The following is an 18,938-nucleotide window of genomic DNA, read 5'->3' as shown; positions in this document are numbered from 1 at the left end:
AGCAGCGCTAGGTGAGGCCGGCACTGAATACCGCCAGCTCTTTCTAGGGTGCTGACTACCTGATTATAGGCCCCATGGAGAAGCAAGAGACCCAATCAACCATTTCTCCCAGGCTCCCCAGCAGCCTGACCTAGTCTGTGTGAGAAACAGTGATGGCAGGGCAGAGATTGGCTTCAAACAGACCCAGGAGGGGCTGCCTGTCATCTCTCTGCACCTTACAGTCTCCTGTCCAGACCTGAACCTCCGGTGACACGGAGCCCATCAGAAGTAACAGTGGGACATTCAAACTCTCCTTTGGAAGCGTGGAGTTCGCTCGTCCCCAGGCCCTGGGGGCCCATGGAGACCCCTCTTGTGCTCTGCGCCTGTGTGTTGCCATCTGCCCCTCTTGCAGACGGGGCCTCTGCTGGGCTCCTGGCCTCCCCTGTGTGCAGAGGGTGGGTTGTACGGGGCTGGGCAAGGCAGAGCTGGAAAAAATGCAGCCCTGGGGAGGTTTGCTGGGGGACCTTTGGGCCACGTTCCCAACTTGTGTCTTTGTAGAACTTGCCAGGAAGATCGGAGGTGCTGAGCAGTGGTGACCGCACCCACCAGCTTCCCAGGAGACAGCTGGTGCCTAAGCCCTACGTGCAGCTCAGTTTCCTCCCAACACTGTCCCAAAGAAGAAATGCATTCCTTCCAGCAGCGGCCACTACTGCCACCGGGCGCAGCACCTGGACAGACGATGTACCCCCCAAACTGGCAGGGGGGAGGAAAGGACCCGGTTTTCCTCGCCAAGGGCTTCAGTCTGCTGAATTTGAACCACCAGCAGCCAGGAGGAAACAGGGACCGGCAGACGTCAAAGGTAAGTCGGGTGCAGGTATGGCCAGGAAGGGCGCATCCCAGCAGCCCGCGGGGGTTGTGGGGGCGGGGAAAGGCGGGAAATAAAACCTGCAAGTCTGGTCCAGCCCCAGGCGCACAACTGGTGTCCCCCTCTCTCCTGGGCACTTCCAATGAGCACCAGGGACAGACACAGTCTCTGGGGGCAGCAATGGCCTTCCTGGACATGAATCTGGGGGCTCCGTTCCCTGTGCCGGGGTCTCCTTCCTGGGAGCTTTGCCTCCAGCTATGACTAACGCTGTCATCACTACCAGCCTGCCTTCCCCACCCCACCCCGGCTCGGCAGCCGCGGGCCCACTCCTCTCCCCCCTCCAGCGGGGAACGCCTGCCCCTTGGCGCCAGATGGCCTGTCTCTGCCTGTCTCCATCTCCATCTCCAGCCCCAGCCAAATTTTCCCCCCCAGCAGCAGAAGCAAATCCTCCACAGGACGAGAGCACAGGGGCCTCCCTGCAGGCACATCCCGATCCACCTCTCACCCCTCCTGTTTCTAATTCGGCCACAAATTCCCGAAGGTGATGGGAGCCCCATCAGAGGCCAAGACTGGGAAGTCTGTGGTGTCTCTTCCAGGGGCTTGAGAACAACCTGTACAACCAGTACGAGGAGAAGGTGCAGCCCTGCAGTGACCTCATCGACTCCCTGCGGGCCCTGGGTGTGGAGCAGGGCCTGGTCCTGCCGGCCATCGCTGTCACTGGGGACCAGAGCTCAGGCAAGAGGTCCGTGCTGGAGGCGCTATCGGGGGTCGCCCTTCCCAGAGGCAGTGGTAAGCTCTGCCGGGCCAGCCTCCTGCAAGCCACAAGGCATCCCGGGGACCAGTGGGCTCAGGAGAGGTCGCTGGGAAGGCCCCCGGGAGGGCAGCTCCCACAAGCCCTGGACGGCTGCGTCTGCAGTGTGTGGTGTGGGCAGGCGGCCGGGGGGCAGGGCCCTGGGTGTTCCTGCTGCCCCTAGTTTCTGAGTCCTCTTTCACCTGTCAGTAGACATCGCTGGGCCTGTATCAGTCGGTTTCTTTCTAGTCATCTTTCTAACAGTGTAGAAGCATTTCTTCTTTGATCTTGTTAATTTGTGAGTTTCAGGTAACATGTGAAGTCTTTTTGAAGAATTTTCTCAACGCTTTGAAAAGCTATTAGCCAGGATCATGGTGTGATAAGACACAATGTTTCCTTTAAAAACATTTTTTTGTTTGGCCATGCTGTGCAGCATGCAGGATCTAGTTCCCCAACCGGGGATCGAACCCACGCTCCCTGCGTTGGGAGTGCAGAGTCTTAACCACTGGACCGCCAGGAAAGTCCCTGTTTCCTTTAAACATTTTTAAAGTGTGTGTAGAGTTAAAAAGCTGTTGTACATTTCTGATTTAATAAAATAATTATAAAGGAAAAAAACAAGGAAAGAGATGGCATCCTGTAGTGGGTAGAGGTTCCCCTGTCCTGGTTCCCTCCCTCATTCCCATCTCCTGCCAGCACTGTCCATCAGCCAAACCCAACCAGAACCCAGGAGGCCAGGGCTGCCCCCTGGGCACAGAGGAGGGAGTGGGGATGCCGGAGGGCTGCCAGGACCCTGCACAGCCCCCAGTAAGAGTGCCCTGGCCTGTGCCTCCTCCTGACTACAGGCAGCTGGTCCTTTACTCCAGAGTCTCCTGTGAGTTTCCCACCAGCCCCAGTGCCTGACATGTGATGGAGTCAGAGTGGGGACAGGGCTCCTCCCCTCCGCCCTGGGTTCAGCATTTTGGGGAGAGAAACAACAGAGCAGAGAATCTGGAGGCCAGTGTGGCCATGGCAGTCTTGTGAGGCAGGCAGGTAGCCCTGGGCATACCTGCCTTGTAGGACAGTGCTGTGTGCTGCCTCCACACCAGAACGGGAGAGGCTTGGAGGGGCCGGACAGGGTCAGGCGGATCTCACCGCTTCACATCCTGCCTGTCCGGGCCCTGGGCTTCCACCCGGACCATGCCCCAGGCCTTTCTAGGGCCCGGGGGAAAGTGATGGGGCTTGGAGATTTCTGTACCTAGGCCCTAGAGATTTCAGATGAGGCCTCTGGGGACACTGGGGAGAATAAGAGCAAAGGGCACGTGTGAACTCTTCTTTTTAAGGGAAACAGGATGTTTGGGAAAGTCTCAGGAATCATAACCAGGTGTCCGCTGGTGCTGAAACTGACAAAGCCGGAGTGCAAGTGGACAGGGAGAATCAGCGGCCGGAAGACGGAGCTCCAGGTGCAGGACCCCTCAGGTGGGGAGGGAAATACGTAAAGGTAGGGCCCCGCGGGCGGCTACAGGTCGGCTCCTGCTAACCCCAGCCATGATCGGTCATCGGGGCCTCTCCAGCTCCACAGCAAGCACCCGTCTCTTCCTTCCAGGCTTTTCCACGTGCCAGTGCCCCTGCCTCAAATGCCGTCCCTCACATGCTGTCCCTCTTCCTTGCCTGCCTAATTCCTACTCTTCCTTTGGGTCAGTTTACCTGCCCCTCCTCTGGGAAGTGTCCCCTACAGGACCCCGGGCCCCAGCTACCCTGGTCACTGCTGGGTATGTGTGTCCCAAGGAGCTGCTCTAACCTAACGTGGCTGGTTGCCTGTGGCCACGTCCCTGTCCCCATCCAATGCAGCTTCCCCCAGCGCTGACCCCACCCACCCATCATTTCTGGAAGCATAGCCAACAGTTGAGATTAGCCTTAGGTAAGCACAGAATGATCAAAAGGCTCAGTTGCTCCTGGAATCCACTTCTGTACCTGCTCAGAGGGGACCCTGGAGGTCACCCCCTCACAACCCTGCCCCCCAGGTCCCTGAGCATGCCCACCCCTCCCCCGGGCTTCTCCCCCTTCCTGCTCTCAAGCTGGGCTCAGCCGGGCAGGCGAAAATCAACCCTGATCATAACAGGAAACTCTGCAGCCACAGCTTCCGTTCCAGGGAGATGGGCTTCTTCCTTACCAAGCAATAAACTTAGCATCTGAGGCTGGGGTTCTTACATGACTCCGTGGGCTCAGCACCCTGAGAATCCTGTTGTCTCAGCTGGCTCACCAGAGGGATCCCTCCCCAAATAGAGAAGTACTGCCCCAATTCTAGCATCCACCCCTTGGAACAGAAGCTTCTTGAGACCCTCGATTGGCAAGTTTCCTAGCTTCAGATAATAAAAGGTCTGCACCCTCTGTGCCGGCCATGCCTGTCCTGGGCTGCCTCGTGCCCGGCACATCCTGCAGCCCTGTCCAGATCTGCCCAGACTCTCTCTAGCCATGAGCTCTGTGGGCAAGACTAGGAGGGCACCATGGGTGCCAGCTTGGGTGAACGTTCTGTGTAAGGAGGTATAATGAGCCTCTTTAGTATAGTGTCTTGGAACGCTGGTCCACTGCTGATGGGAGGGCAAGTTGCTGTAACCACTTTGGAAAACTGGCACAATATCGACTAAGGCTGGAGGGGTGCCCACACCATGATGCCCCCAAACTCCAGTCCTGAGTATACCCCCAGCCAAAAGGTGCACCAAAAGTCAGGTTCCAGAATTTTCATAGCAGCACCCTTGTGATCGCCCCCCACCCCCCATTGGAAACCACCCAATGTCCATCAACAGTAGACTGCATCGAGGCACAGGGTGGAATAACACATGGTAATGAAAAGGAAGAGCCCTCAGCTATAAGCACCAATACGGGGTCCAGCCTGTGAAACGTGAAACTCACCAAGGCACGTGCTTAAGACAGTGGGTACTTTCCGGTACCTATGGTACACTTCAGTACAAAGTTACAAACTCATATCTTAGGTCGTGACCCTGAATGATAATTAAGGCAGGAAAAGTTTACAGAGGAACAGCCTGGCTGTCATCCCCCCGACCCCAACTTCTATCTCTAGAGAATTAGGCAATTAATCAGGGCTGTGCCCTAAGTTCCCTGCCTATTTCTCACATCAGGGCTGTCCCCAAATATAGGTGAAATATGTAGCTGCCCACAGGTTTCACTGCTTCTGCCAAGTTGGGTTGTTCATTTGGACTCTCGGTTTTTCTTCTCTTGGTCTCTGTAGCCCAGGATGCCGTAGCTGGGAATGGAGTTGGCATTAGCCACGAGCTCATTAGTCTGGAGATCGCCTCCCCTGAGGTTCCAGATCTGACCCTCCTTGATCTTCCCGGCATCCCCAGGGTGGCCGTGGGAAACCAGCCCCATGATGTCGGACTGCAAATGAGCCTTTCTGGAACTTGGGAATGGGTCCCACGCTAAGTTGGGGAGACTTCTGAGGTCTCTGCCGGCAGCCCCAAGGGCTCTGGTGCACCTTCGCAGCCCTCACTCTGAGTAGTTGGGGAGGAGGCTGGGGTAGGACCATCTAGGGCTGGGGCCTCATACTCAGATTCTGACAAGGGCCTGGTAGGTCATGGAAACAGGAGAAGTTGACTCAGTGGCACTGGAGGCGTATAGGTATTGACGCCCTGCCCAATGTTGCCCTGTGAGAATGTTGGCCCAGCGTCACCACTATCCCGATATTTAAAAGAAGCCAGAAATTGGATTTTTACATGGGATCTGCCAATTTTAGCAACAGTTTTTTAAACTAACGCTACGTAAGTCAATCGGAACACAGACTGTTATCTCTGATCAGGGGCAGAAAGGCCAGCACAACGCACAGGAATGAGAACTGCAGACCAGCAGTGACCCAGTACAAACCGACAGCCACTGAGCCCTGGGCTTCTTTGCCAAAGACCTTCCCCCCCTAAGGTTGCCTGAGGACACAGTCGTCACTGGGATGCCAGAGTCACACATGATCTTTGGGCTGGGTTCACCCCAAGAGCAGCCTTGTGAAGCCTTTGCCAGGCCAGCTCACACAGAGGCCAAGGAGACGAGGATGGTCTCAGGAGCGGGGTTGGGGTCCAGGGTGTAAAGGGACAAGGTGGAGTATGGGGAGAAGGCGATACCCTCCTGCCCCAGGACTGGGGTCATTTAACTGCCCTCCTCCCTTTTACGGGAGGCACTTCCAGTGTTGGGAACTCAACCATAGCCCAACTAGGATTGTGTCGGTCCTTTCTGGATGGGGTCTCTGCTAGCTCCACTGTCTTGGGCAGTTAAATTACTCTTTCTTCCTATATCCAAATCACCATTCTCTGTCTCTGTAGGAGCAGTGTGGTTAGGTCATTTCCTTTACTGCGTTAAGGGACTAATTCCACACTTCTTACCCCACTTCATTCAGCAAACGGGTGGGACTTCCTAGGGTATGAGAAAGATGCTTGCCTGGGGTCAGAGCATGCTGCTTCTTCCTGCCATAGTCTCAGGAGTGTCACAGGGAAGATCTGTCGATGAAGGAGGGGTCTCATCTAGTCATAGGAATCAGGGAGTCTTTGAGAAAGAAGAAATATCAGTGATGAGCTTTGGAGGATAAGTAGGACATCAACAGAGAGCTCAATAAGGGCAAGTGGGTGGACATTCCAGAGGAAGGGGACAGGCTAAGCCAAAGCCCAGAAGTGTAAAAACTGGATCATGCTCTGGGATGTCTAGCCGTGCTCTTGGGTGACCAGAGACGTGTTCTTCCTTTGTGATTCCTTGGCATCAGATCAAGGCACTTGTCAAAAAGTACATCCAGAGGCAGCAGACAATCAACTTAGTGGTGGTCCCCTGCAACGTGGACATCGCCACCACGGAGGCACTGAGCATGGCTCAGGAGGTGGACCCCGATGGAGACAGGACCATAGGTAAGAAGAAAGAACCAAGCTTCTAGAGGACAGGAAGCCAGGGGGAGACCCCTCATATATTTAGAAGGTCCTGGAATGTAGCTCGGTTACAGGCACCCACATCCTGCCTTAGATCCAAGTGCTGTTCCCAGGGAAGCTCCATGGGCTCGGGGTGGAGTCGAGCACAGCAGATGGGTCACCCTCACTGACAGTCAGGGTTAGATGTGTGGCCAACATTTGGAGGTTCTTTGCCCTCCTTCCTATCGTCCCTTATTTGCATTCTTGAACCATTCTGGATGGGGGAGGAGAAATGCCTTATTTGTTCTCCCACAGTGGTCCAGAAAGGAGAAAGTGACCCATCAGCTCTGCAGTTCCACAGGTAAAGTTCTTGTGAGTCCTTGGTGCATGGAAAAGACTTTCCCAGGGCCTGTGTGAACATACTCAGGGAACATTCTTCCAGGCTTACATTGAAGCACAGGTGTCTGCAGAATTTATATTCAAGCAGAATGCTTCCTGGGGTAGATGGGTTCCCTTCAATTTCTTTTTTTTTAAAAAGTCACTCTGGAAGGCACTATAGGGGACTTGGTTTAAGAGCACAGACTTCCTGGGTTTGAATCCTTGTTCTACCACTTACTGGCTACATATCCTTGGGCAAATAATAGCTGCTATTTAAAAATTTTTAATATTATTATTCAACATCACTTCTCTCCAATCACTTCACCTACCCGTTGAGTTTGCCTTCCTGAAAATTTGCAAGTCATTTTCCTCCACTAAATGGATACTCAGTATATCGTTGCCTTTTCCACTTTTTCCTCAACAAATGCCTAGTTTTCCAGTTAGGATAAAAATAACGCTAGGGGAATACAGCTCACGTGTAATGTGTTATTATATGCCAGACTACACTTGTGCCCTGTTAGCTGCTGACTTCTACAGGTGTCTAGAGCACATTGAACCAGAGAGAAAACTCAGGTTTTGGGTCATGAGTCATTGTGCAGTTAGAAGTCGTTAGGGATGCCTTATTGACGACCACAGAAGACAACATCACCTGTTCAGTAGATCTATTTGGATATCAGTGTCTCCATAGCAATTGAATAACACCCGTAATAGTTTTCTGTTCTTCTCATTAGCCACACACTCTAATAACCAAAAGTTCTTGCTCAATATTAGCTATTATTGTTATAAATTCAGCTAAGTGCTATAACCATAGAGTATACACAATCTGACCTCAGTATATTCCGAACAGCATTATAACATCAATGCAAACTTTCCATGCATTCTAGGGTCAAGTACAGAAATAGAGAACAGTGTGCTAGGTTTAAAAAGGAAATGCAATATACACTCATGTGCACAGCAGCCTTATTCACAACAGCCCAAATGTGGAAGCAAACCAAGCATCCATCAAGAACACAGTCACTTGGAAATCAAAGCTTCTGGTCCAATGTGAGCAGGAAGGAGTGAGGGCAGGAACATGAGAGAGGAAGGAGGGAGGACATCGAAGGAGGTACCCACCAGAAGAGGCAGAGTGAGTCTGCGACAGGAGACATTAGAGAGAGGGCACAGGCCCTCCTTACAGTAGGGGATGACGTGTTTTTGGAAGCATGGTGATGGAGTGGGTCGGTTCTGATGATGTATGCTGTCTAAGTGTCTGGCACCCAGCAACCACCCAAGAGACATTTGTTACATGAATTACACAAGGCAGTTCATGAGCTGAGTGAACGGGTGAGTGAAGAAAAGTACAAGTAAGAGGAGTGACGATGGGATGAATGAATGAACGGGCTGTCAGGCGCTGGGCCACCAAGGCTGCAAGAGGCTTTGCTGATCATGGCCAATAAAAGATCCCGTAGCCTAGCAGCATTCAGTATATTTGACTAGAGGACCAAACTCTCCAGTGCCCTTCTCTAATCACCTCACAGGAATCCTGACCAAACCAGATCTAGTGGACAAGGGCGCTGAGAAAGGTGTCCTGAAAGTCATGCAGGACCTCACATACCATCTCAAGAGAGGTTATATGATAGTGAAGTGCCGGGGTCAGCAGGAGGTCACGAACAAGCTGAGCTTGGCCGAAGCAACCAAGGAGGAAATGATGTTCTTTCAAACACATCCGCACTTCAGGTAAGACTCTTTAGGACAACCTTGGACTCTGTGGAAAGCAGCCCCGCCTACCGGAATTGGCATAGATGACTACCAAATTATATATAAAAATTATACAATGAGCATAACCTACCCTCGTCTTTATTTCGGTGTTAAAATTATTGGCTTACTTAAAGAAACCATGTTTTCTTGGACTCTGACGAAAAATTGTAATAGGGTATTTCATAAGGCAGAGCACACTTTGGTTTCTCAAAATGTCTTCACTTTCTTTCTCATTTGAGTCCCACAAAATCTTGCAAAACACTGGGATTTTTCCCTTTGAATCGGGTACTTTTTTCCTTTCACTTTATTTAGGAACTTGCTGTTCCTGAACAGCAAGTTCAGGGGGAGAAGGGTAATAAGATATAGAGGTCACTCCTGCTTTAAGGAGAGACGGTGGGAAAATGGTGAATTTTTGCAAACCAGGTTTGCTACTTGCTCTGTGCCCTTGGGAGATGACTCAGCCTCGCTGAGTTTTTGCTTTCTCATCCTGCTAATGCTTCACAGTATTGCGGTTAGGATTAAATAATATGGCACACGCACATGTTCTGGCCAGGACTCTATACATACCACCCTGGTTCCTTGTTCCTCTCTGCTCCTGCCCTGAATGGAAGAAACAGATCGTTTTCAGTAGTGTTAGGGGTCACAGGGAGAGAAAACTCTGCTCACCAAACAGAGAGAAGATTCTGTAATAATCACACCCATGGTTCTCAACCCTGAGGGAGCAGCGGAATCTGCGAGAGAGTTTGTTAAAATCCAGCTGGCTGTGCCCTGTCCCAGAGTTTCTGAGGTCTGGGGTGTGGTCCCCAAATTTATGTTTCTAACAAGTTCCCAGTTGAGGTCTACGTTGCTGACGCAGGGACCACACTTTGAAAACCACTGTTCAAGGTGTCTGGGGAAGTTAAGTCTTGGATAAAAAAGTGTGCTGAAGTGCTTTGTTGTTGAACATCTGAGATTTAATCCTTGTGTGCCCACATGCTGGGACTTGGCCCTTGCAGGAAAGGCACTCACAGTAGCACTGGAAAAATGATCCTACTGGGTCCTTCGTGAATTTATGTTAACAGCAAACACTTAGCAACCAGACCACCTGGTATGTGACCCTGGGCGAGCTACTTAACCTTCTGGTGCATTTGCCTTTCTTTAAAGTTGGTTGTTCAATGATTAAATATTTGTAAAGCCCTTAGAATCATGTAGGCGCTTAGTAAGCACCGTGTAAACATTTTTTTAAATTTAATTTTATTGTGGAAAGAACATTTATCATGAGGTCCACCCTCCTAACAAAAGTCTAAGTGAACAATGCAGTATTGTTAACTATTGGCACAATATTTTTCAGCAGAGCTCTGGAACTTACTTATCTTTCATAACAGAAACTTTTTGCCCTTTGGTTAGCAAGTCCTCATTTCTTCCTCCCCCCAACACCTGGCAACCACCATGCCCACTCTCTGATTGCATGAGTTTTAGATAGCTCACGTGAATGGAATTATGTAGTGTTTGTCTTTCTGTGACAGGCTTATTTCACTTAGCATAATGTTCTCAAGGTTCACTCATGTTATCACATATTGCAAACTTTCCTTCTTTTTAAAGGCTGAATTATATTCTATTGCATATATCTACCACAGTTTTTATCCATTTACCTTTCCATGAACATTTACGTGTTTCCACATCTTGGCTATTGTGAATGGTGCTACAATGGACACAGGAGTGCTAATATCTCTTTGAGATCTTGATTTCAATTCTTTTGAATAAATGCCCAGAAGTGAGATTGCTGGATCATATGGTAGTCCCATTTTTAATTTTTAAAGGTACTTTCTTACTGCTTTCCTTAGTGGCTGCACCATTTTGAATTCCCATCAACAGTATACAAGGGCTCCAATTTCTCCACATCTTTGCCAACACTTGTCTTTTGTTTTTTTGATAATACCATCCTAAAAGATGTGAAGTGGCTAATTGAGAAAAACATCCTTTTTGCAAAAACACTTTGCATTTTGATAATTTTTTCATAACATAGTTCTCAACATTTAAATATTTCATTTACAATTTTGAATTTACGTTGTGTACTATTTTAAATTAATTTTAAAAATTTATATCAAGACTCAATTATGATAATTTGAAATATCAGGGAAAAAATTAATACATTTCTGCCTAGAGATACAAATACAAACTGGAGAGAGAGAGAGAGAGAGACAGAGAGACAGAGAGAGAGGCTGAGACCTTATCAATGTCTTTGTACCCTAATCCACAAACTGCATCTAAATCTCAATGAGCTCATCCTGCCTGGCTGGCTGCACCAGCGTCATTCACACAGGTGTCTTTACCTGTAGTGTCTACCTGCTCGGGCTGTAAAGGTGGTGAACGGGATGCAAAGTGGAACTCTACTGCTTACCAGCTCAGCAATGATATCAAGCAGTTTGGCTCTCTGAGCCTAAGGTTCCTCTCTTGTGAAAAAGAGGCAATGAAGACACATGCTTTGTACCGCAGTGCAGGGCTTCACTGCGATGTGAAGGGCTTGGAATGATGCTTGGCCCAAAGATAACCCTCCTTGGTGCCCCTCTGCATCCTTCCTGCTCTTCCTCTTTGTTAAATTGTTGTTAGCAACGTTGACCGCTTAGGACTGTACCCAGCCTGACGGTGACACACAGACATAGCCTCTACCAAAGCACCGTTCATCAGTTTGTAATGCTCAAATGACCACCAACATAACATTCTGCTAAAGAAGTCTTCCATTATATTCAAGCATCAGCTACAAACTGGCACTTGCCATCTGCCTCTGCAAGGATTAAATCATGAGCTGTTGTAGTTGCTGACCTTCAACACCCCCTGAAAGGAGTTCAGGGTGGAGATCAGGAATGAGGCACTCTGTGCTCTGGGAAAAACTGGCAGAACAGGTCTTCAGATGGTTAGATATTCTCAGAAGATTTTATGAGCCCAATTCTTGTATCTCTTCATATCTAGAAAAGCACTAAAATCCTTCATGGTGACGTCTGCTCCTCATGACTAGCAGTAAACTTCACGAGATGAGCAGAACCTTCTGCAAAACATATGTTCTTGATTGCATGGACTCCCCCTTCACCAAAACCACATATGTACTGACCAACCCCCCTAACTCTCTGGGGCAGTTTCTCAGAGCTGTCTGAGATGCTGTCTCCCGGGCTATAGTCCTCATTTTGCCCCAAATAAAACTTAACTCACATTGTTCATGTTGTGCATTTTTTAAAGTCAGCACAAGGATACTTCTTCTCTCAATGAAAAGCACTGAGCCAAACACAGCAAAAAAACAAAAACAAAAACTGGCCCCCATCTGATTCCTCCCCGCTCTGGTCACTTGACAGAACTGCAAAGTTCTTGACACCAGATGGTTGAAGCTGTAGTGCATAGCATTGCATCCAAGGCCCTTCTTGAGCTCTTAACAGGGGTCCATCTCAACAAGCTTCACACAATAATAGAAATTCCGGATCCCCTTAAATGCTCTCAAATGAGACTCTGCCCATACACCTAAAAAATTTGTCAGCTAATTTCATCAAGCTGCAGCCTTTCATTGTTTGCTCTTCTGTTGTTCAGAAATTGCTCCCTTTGTTAGAGAATCAAATAAAGGAGAGTCACCAGAGGGCGACAGAGGAGCTGCGCCAGTGTGGAGATAACCTCCCCAGCAACGAAGCCTATAAAATGTTCTTTCTGATTGAGGTGAAGATTACCGGGGACCCCATGTGACCCTCAGGCACAGAAACTGGCTTCTCCTTAGATGGTCGCATCTTTCCTGGTGGCCCTGCACATCTTGCGGTGGCCCTCCCTATATGCGAGCTTCCCCGCCTGTGGCTTGCGGGAGCCCTGCCCTGCCCTCCCTGGGTCTCACCTGGGGGATGAAGTGGCTGGTGGGTCATTGGACCCCTTTGAAACCCCAGGTCCCACACCACACTCAGCTGCCCCAGATCCCAGCTCTGTAATATGATTACAGCCCAGAATGATGCTTTTATCTCATTTTTCAGAAAATTAAGGTGTTTAATCAGGACATTGAAAAGTTAATAGAAGGAGAAGAAATTGTAAAGGAGAAAGAGTCCCGCTTATATAACAAAATCAGAGAGGAGTTTAAAAACTGGATACTCATACTTGCAGCCAATACCCAAAAAGGTGAGTCTGGGGACAGGGCTCCTGCAAAAGCAGCATCATGTTTACCAAGACCAGAAGCTACTTCCGGCACATGAAAAGTGTGTGAAAAGCTGACTGTGCCCACACGAGGGACCCCTTAGTATCTGTAACAGCTTCCCACCCATCAGTGTGGTGCGCTGACCTCACCAATTCAACAGAAGACGATTCCACCACCTACTTCCAGCTTTCTACTGCTCCTTTGTTCCGAGGCGAGGCAATTTCACTTACCCCATCTCTTCCCTCCTCTTCACCCCTAATCCAAGACCAGAGAGGTCAATGCTTTGACAAGAAACTCCTTGCTTCCCCTGGCAGAATTCCAACTTCCATTCTGCTACAGCCCAAATGCCAATAGGGTGTGTGCTCATGGTGCGTGCGTGTGTGTGTGTGTGTGTGTGTGTGTGTGTGTGCGCGCATCTTTGTTTTGGCACTTGATAAAAACAGCACTATTCCTTCCATGGTAGGAGTCCTCCAGCTGTAGTCTGGATGTATTCTTGGGAGAGCTGTAAGTGCCATAAGAATTTTTGAGTTTCTATTTTCATTTAATTAATCAGAGTTTTTTCCTACCAGTTATAAACATTCAACTTCTTTCTTGGGTTGATGACTCTCAACTGAAACACCTTTGAATACAATAAAATTTTTGGTTCTTAAAAGTCAGTATTTCTCCAACTGGCATTATCAGACCATGAATATTTTTTTCCTTATAAAAAAAACTCTGTTTAGAAACATTGTCATAGGGTTCATTGGGTAATCAAGCCTTGAGAAAAAGTGCCTATCTTTAAAATGTTCATGAAATTATTGGAATTTACCCTGGTGATTTGTTTTCTGTTGCAGCTAAGAACATCATTCATGAAGAAGTCTCAAAATAGGACAAGCAGTATTGAGGCAAGGAACTTCTCGGATTTGTCAACTACAAGACGTTGGAGACCATTGTGAAGCAGTATCTCGAACAACTGGTAGACCCAGCACTAGAGATGCTCCAGAAGGCCGTTGGTGAGGAACTCTCATAAGTGCCTTTCAAATGATCATCCCAGTACCTCCCATAGTCTCAATGCCTTGAGGGAGAGATTGGGATGGAATTACCAAACACAGCCTGAAGATGCTTGCCCATCTGAGGGGAGGACGACAGTGTGTATGAACTTTATCTACCTCGTACCTAAGCCTGGACGCCGCTGTATGAGGAACAGTCTGTTGCTAACCCTGCAGAGAACGCACACCCAGGAAAGGACCAGAAATTGATAGGACCTGCTCAGGGTGGTGGCGTATTTGGCATCTCCCTTTATGGGGATTAGGTACCATCCCCCACTTCTCTCTTGGTCTGTAGATCTGGGGAGCTCAGCCCTAGAATGGGCTCATTGTATCACGATGTATCCTCCCTGTGTCTTTAACCCATTTCATTCCTGCTTGCATTCTACTGATGCTTTGTTCTTTCCTTGATCAGAAATTATCTGGAAAACTTTCACTGACACAGCCAAAAAAAATTTTGGTGGATTTTCCAACCTTAATCAGACAGTCCAGATAAGTGCCCACAGTTTACTTGTTGGTAGCCTGTACTACTGGCTGATTTATCTGGGTTTAACCTTTGAAAGAAGCTGGATATTTACCATCATTTGGAAACATAAGGCCAGGGTTATAAAGGCACGGTTGCTGGGCTGGTGACTCCAGGAGCATCTGTCATTTTGCTTCTGCTCCGGAGTGTCTGCAACTGCCTGGGAGAAATGAAACAGAGCACGTGCCCTGGTTATCCTTTCTGCAGGATCTTCTGCAGCCTGGCAGGACATAGGTTGGATGGCGATGACCATACCTAGTGATGGGCTGGTATTGTTGAATATTATTCTTGCAGAAAGGACTAGTTTTACTCCAAAATCTTTATACGTTTGACTTAAAATATTGCCACAGCTGTGTGGGTTTTCACTTAGCAAGTTAGTTATTGAACCCTTCCCTCAGGGAAGGGAAGAGAGGGGCATTTGCCTCCCACCTGGGCTTAGATAAAAATCATCTTCCACCCAGGCCTAGATGGATGCGTCAGAAGCTCATTCCACGGGCTCAGGAGAACAAGAAAAAACATTTGCCATTTTTTCTGTAACAAAAGAGTTTCTCCTTTCACCTCTTTGGCCAGCTGGTGGAAAACAAATCACACGTCTCCAGCTATCCCAGGGGCTGTGTCTGAGTCCCGGGCTAGGTGATGTGCCTGGTCCTTCATCACCATTCCTCCAGGCTGGCAGCTTGCAAGATGTATGCATCCTTCCTGGGCCTTCGTGGTTGGTCCCCTGGACGCTCCATGCTCCCGACTACAGGGCTGGCCCTCGTGGGCGCTTCCCCAGCCCTGCCAGGGCTCAGAGCGCTCTGCTGCAAACACAGGCCGCTCTGTGGCCGAGAAAGTCCAAGGGCCTCTGCCCCCTGTGCCGTCCTGGGATGAATAAGGTCTGGGCACGGCTACACGACACCCACCCAGACGCACTCCCCCTGGGTCTGTACCCTGCTCTCCTGAGTCACATCAGAACCAAGGGTCTTGTGTCCTCCCGTGAAACTCCTCTTGGGAAGTGATGCATAGCCCGCTTCAAGTCTCAGGCCCCAAATCTGCAAGGTGGGGTGGGGTGTTGTCACATACGTGGTTTTGGCCACATACACGCCTAAAAAAAGAAGGAAAACCTGCCCTTGTGAAGCTCACAGTTTCTCTCTTCTCTCAAATTACTGTTTCTGCCTTCAATGCACAAAAGTCCATTTGAAACTCAAAAGCCAAGAAGTGAACCCATTCCACTATGTCCTCTCTCCCTTTCCCGGGATGCCTTTGACCGTGTAGGTGACATGGGAGTCGCAGGATTTCTGGGAAACACGGATATGGAGCTGTTATCCCACTGTGTTCATTAGCCCTGGAGACATTCTTGAATGCTTGGATTCAAGCCAACTACAGAGACAAGAATGGTGGGCATGAAAATGTAGAATAAACCATAATTGAGGAACCAGAAAGACGGGGATGTGGGAGGCGATGGAGTTCGGGGCAGAGAAAAGGAACAGGCGTGTGCTCCCTTTGGCAGCAAGTATACTAAACAAACTAACACACAGACCAGCAGCAGAGAAGGTGAGCCTGGCACAGGCAAGGAGCAGAATCACAAGCTAGGACAGGTGAGGACAGCAGTAGAGGGTGAAGGGGGACCTCCTGAAAATCGCCATTTAAGTCTCAGGTCTTCTTTGAGCTCGGATTATTTTTAACTCCGTGTTCAACATAATAGTACTTCCTAGGCTGTTTAAACAACATGGCGGGGTGCGGGGGGAGAAAAAGAGAAGTAATGTGTTTCTCTTTCTTATTCAACCAGAACAAGATTGAAGACATAAAAGCAAAACAAGCGGAAACAGCAGAAAATCTGATCCGGCTTCAGTTCAGGATGGAGCAACTGATTTATTGTCAAGATCAGATTTACAGCGTGGTTCTGAACAGAGTCTGAGAAGAGATTTTTAACCCAGTGGGAACGCGTCCACAGAATCTTCAGTCGAAATCGCCCCTTTTAAATGATCCGCCTTCATTTTCCTCCATTGTTGAGATTTGGGTCCACCTGAATGCGTATTTCTCGGTGAGCATGTAGGGGTACAGGGACAGTGCGCTGTGGTCCCTGCCGAGCAGAGAGCGGGGTAACCTCGTTGACAGCTGCTTAGCTGAGCAAAGAGGGGAGAGGCCACACTGCTGTGTACCAAGCCCTTTGGCTGTGAAAAACTACTCATATATTATCTCATTATAGTTTTATAGTAACCTTACCAAAGCACTTTTAATTTGCCCCCAGATCAGGTTTCTCATGTAGCAGAGAATGTACTCAAAATTAATTCCATCTCCAAAGTTCTTTGTATTTTGTGCTATGCATAAATTACAAAATTACTATTATCAGAATACAGCAAAGCACTAACTTGACTGGTTATAATTTAGATTCCCTTCATAGTTCAGAAGGCTCTCAGCTCTTGAAGTGCCTCAAACTTGCGAGTTCCACAAAGTGGAATGAAAAAGGCTTTCCCTAGATTTTGCGACCCAGTCGGCTTCGTGGTTTCTAACACTCCATCCATGGGCTAAAGTATTAGAGCGCATAGGGAAGGAGGTAGCTTTTAAACTACCATGTGAATTGGGTCACATGTACAAATAGTAGCAGAGCTGAAGAAAAGAATCAAATCCCTTCATATAATAAATGCTGTTGTGAACAATCAATTCTGAGAAAAATAAAATCTGATGTTTATTATTTGTTTCATAAATTGTATAGTCAAAGCTTCCCCTAAATGTTTAATACATTTCACTCGTGTACACATACACAGCCTCAACCAAAGTCTCTCATTTACCACCTCAGGACTGACCCCAAAACCCAGGTGCGAGGCATCCAGGGAAGATGCTTGGAGCCAGGTGTATGAGTTTCCTGGGGCTCCGATTAAAGCAACTTTCCTTTCTGCCAATACCTGCCTCTTGAATACTGGCTTCTGAGCAGTGAAGTCAACCCTGAGCTCGGTACCAAAGCCGCTACACCTGGCTCTCCAACAGGTCAAAGCACGGAGCTAACTTCTCGACAAACACCTTAAGATCTGCACAGCTTAACGCAATCCAAGGGTGTTTCCTGCTCACATCACAGTGATCCAAGGTGGCTTGGCAGGGTTCGGAGCCACACTGTCCCTTAGGGCACCAGCCTACTCCCACCTAGTGACCCCACCATCTCAGTGGCCTTTGATCCTCCACCACACCCTTTACATCTGGCCAGCAGGTGAGGCAAGAGAGATTGGTGAGGATTGCAGGGAAGGTTTCCAGGAGCTAGGCCTGGGGGTAGTGTACATCACTACTCCTTCCCTCCGCAGGCAGACGTCAGGCCTGTGGCCACACCTAACTGCAAGGCAGGCTGGGAAATGTGGTCCAGCTCAGCAGGAGGCGGAGCAAACAGGATTTGGACATTGCCACACCCACCCCTACATCCATGGAGAATACTCCTTGAACAAAACACAGGAGTAAAGAAACAGACATGTTCCCTGCTCTTCCTTCTTATCCCAGGCTCACTCACACACACTCACACACACACACACACACACACACACACACACACGTTTCCGCCTCCAATGCTACTGTGGATCTGGGGTTTGTTCATAACAAATGTGGAAATAAATGAAGACTACCCAAATGAGAATGTCGATGGAAAAAAAAAAAGAAGCACAACCTGAAAGTTGAGAGTTATGTTTTATTTGGTGGACATTCTTAGGACTTCAACCCTGGAGAGACAGCATCTCAGACAAAGGCTGAGAAAACTGTTCGGGGGAAACCAGGATATACAGGACTTTTTGCAACAAAGGGCAGGTAGTTGGAATGTCAAAAGATTGTTAATTAAAGAAAACCAGATATCTCAAGTTAAGGAATTTAGCTCTTTTCTATGTATGGGAAGAGGCAAGGGGCTAGGCTCACTGGATGTTCACCCTTGATGTGCACCTCAGCTACCTGGGGCCAGCGTCCTGTGCTTTCTCATCCTGCGTTTCCACAAGCTGCACCGTTAGTGCAGTGCACTGTTGTCAGATGGCTGCAGTCTGATGACTGCTAGATGGTGGGCATTTCTCGTTTCCATCCTGAGTTCCGTCGGGGCTCACTGTTGGGGCGGCTGCAAGCTCTGATGACTGTGACATCCTTTGTTTACTGATGGCAGGCAGCATTCTTAGTTCACAAGAACTAGCAAAGTTACATATCCACAGCTGGCTATAGCAAGAGGGCCCACCACCAGGACTCACATTTTGTCAGAGACTCAACGGCAGGCAGAGGAGTGGGAAAGCTTTATAGTGGAAAAACAGGAAGCCTCAGATTGCTCTGAGTGACTGCTCCAAAGAGGTAAAGGAGGAGCCAGGATATTTGTGAACTTTTTTTGCTGGGAAAAACACGTCATCAAGCATAAAAAGATTACTGCTAATCACAAAGGACAGATATCTTAAGTTAAGGATCTCAGTGCTGTTCTATGTATGGGATGATGCAAGAATCTGGGGTCCTTGAAATTTTTCCTTGGATAGGTATCTTAACTCTCTAAGGGCTGGTATATCCAAAGCACAGTATGCCTCCTGTTTTTCTCCATCCTGAATTCCCCTCAGGTGCACTGTGGGTGGGCAACCACGGAGACCAAGGGCTTGATCCTTGTAGAACTGGAATGGCAGGCAACATTTTTTTCTTTAGAGTCCTAAA

General features: G+C 48.7%; 1 protein-coding gene across 1 annotated transcript; it reads left to right on the top strand.

The window, feature by feature from the left end:
• Positions 1-565: 565 nt before the first annotated feature.
• MX2 (MX dynamin like GTPase 2) lies at positions 566-17,820 on the top strand (the record flags this gene model as incomplete). The annotated part of the gene is given in 14 exon segments (XM_089910068.1): positions 566-838; positions 1,441-1,633; positions 2,982-3,084; positions 3,086-3,111; positions 4,861-5,007; positions 6,365-6,511; positions 8,404-8,602; positions 8,936-8,975; positions 12,098-12,301; positions 12,604-12,745; positions 13,595-13,753; positions 14,202-14,272; positions 15,940-15,945; positions 16,078-17,820. Coding segments are annotated over 14 exon segments (1,977 nt in total), but the record flags the coding sequence as incomplete, so codon positions are not given.
• Between the last annotated feature and the right edge of the window lie 1,118 nt (positions 17,821-18,938).

This window comes from Delphinapterus leucas, chromosome 4, assembly GCF_059928025.1.
Source record: "Delphinapterus leucas isolate spDelLeu-1000000601 "Yukka" chromosome 4, BTC_Dleu_Yukka2, whole genome shotgun sequence".
Classification (NCBI taxonomy): Eukaryota; Metazoa; Chordata; class Mammalia; order Artiodactyla; family Monodontidae; genus Delphinapterus; species Delphinapterus leucas.
Note: the sequence above shows the minus strand (reverse complement) of the source record. Positions and strands in the feature narration are given on the sequence as shown.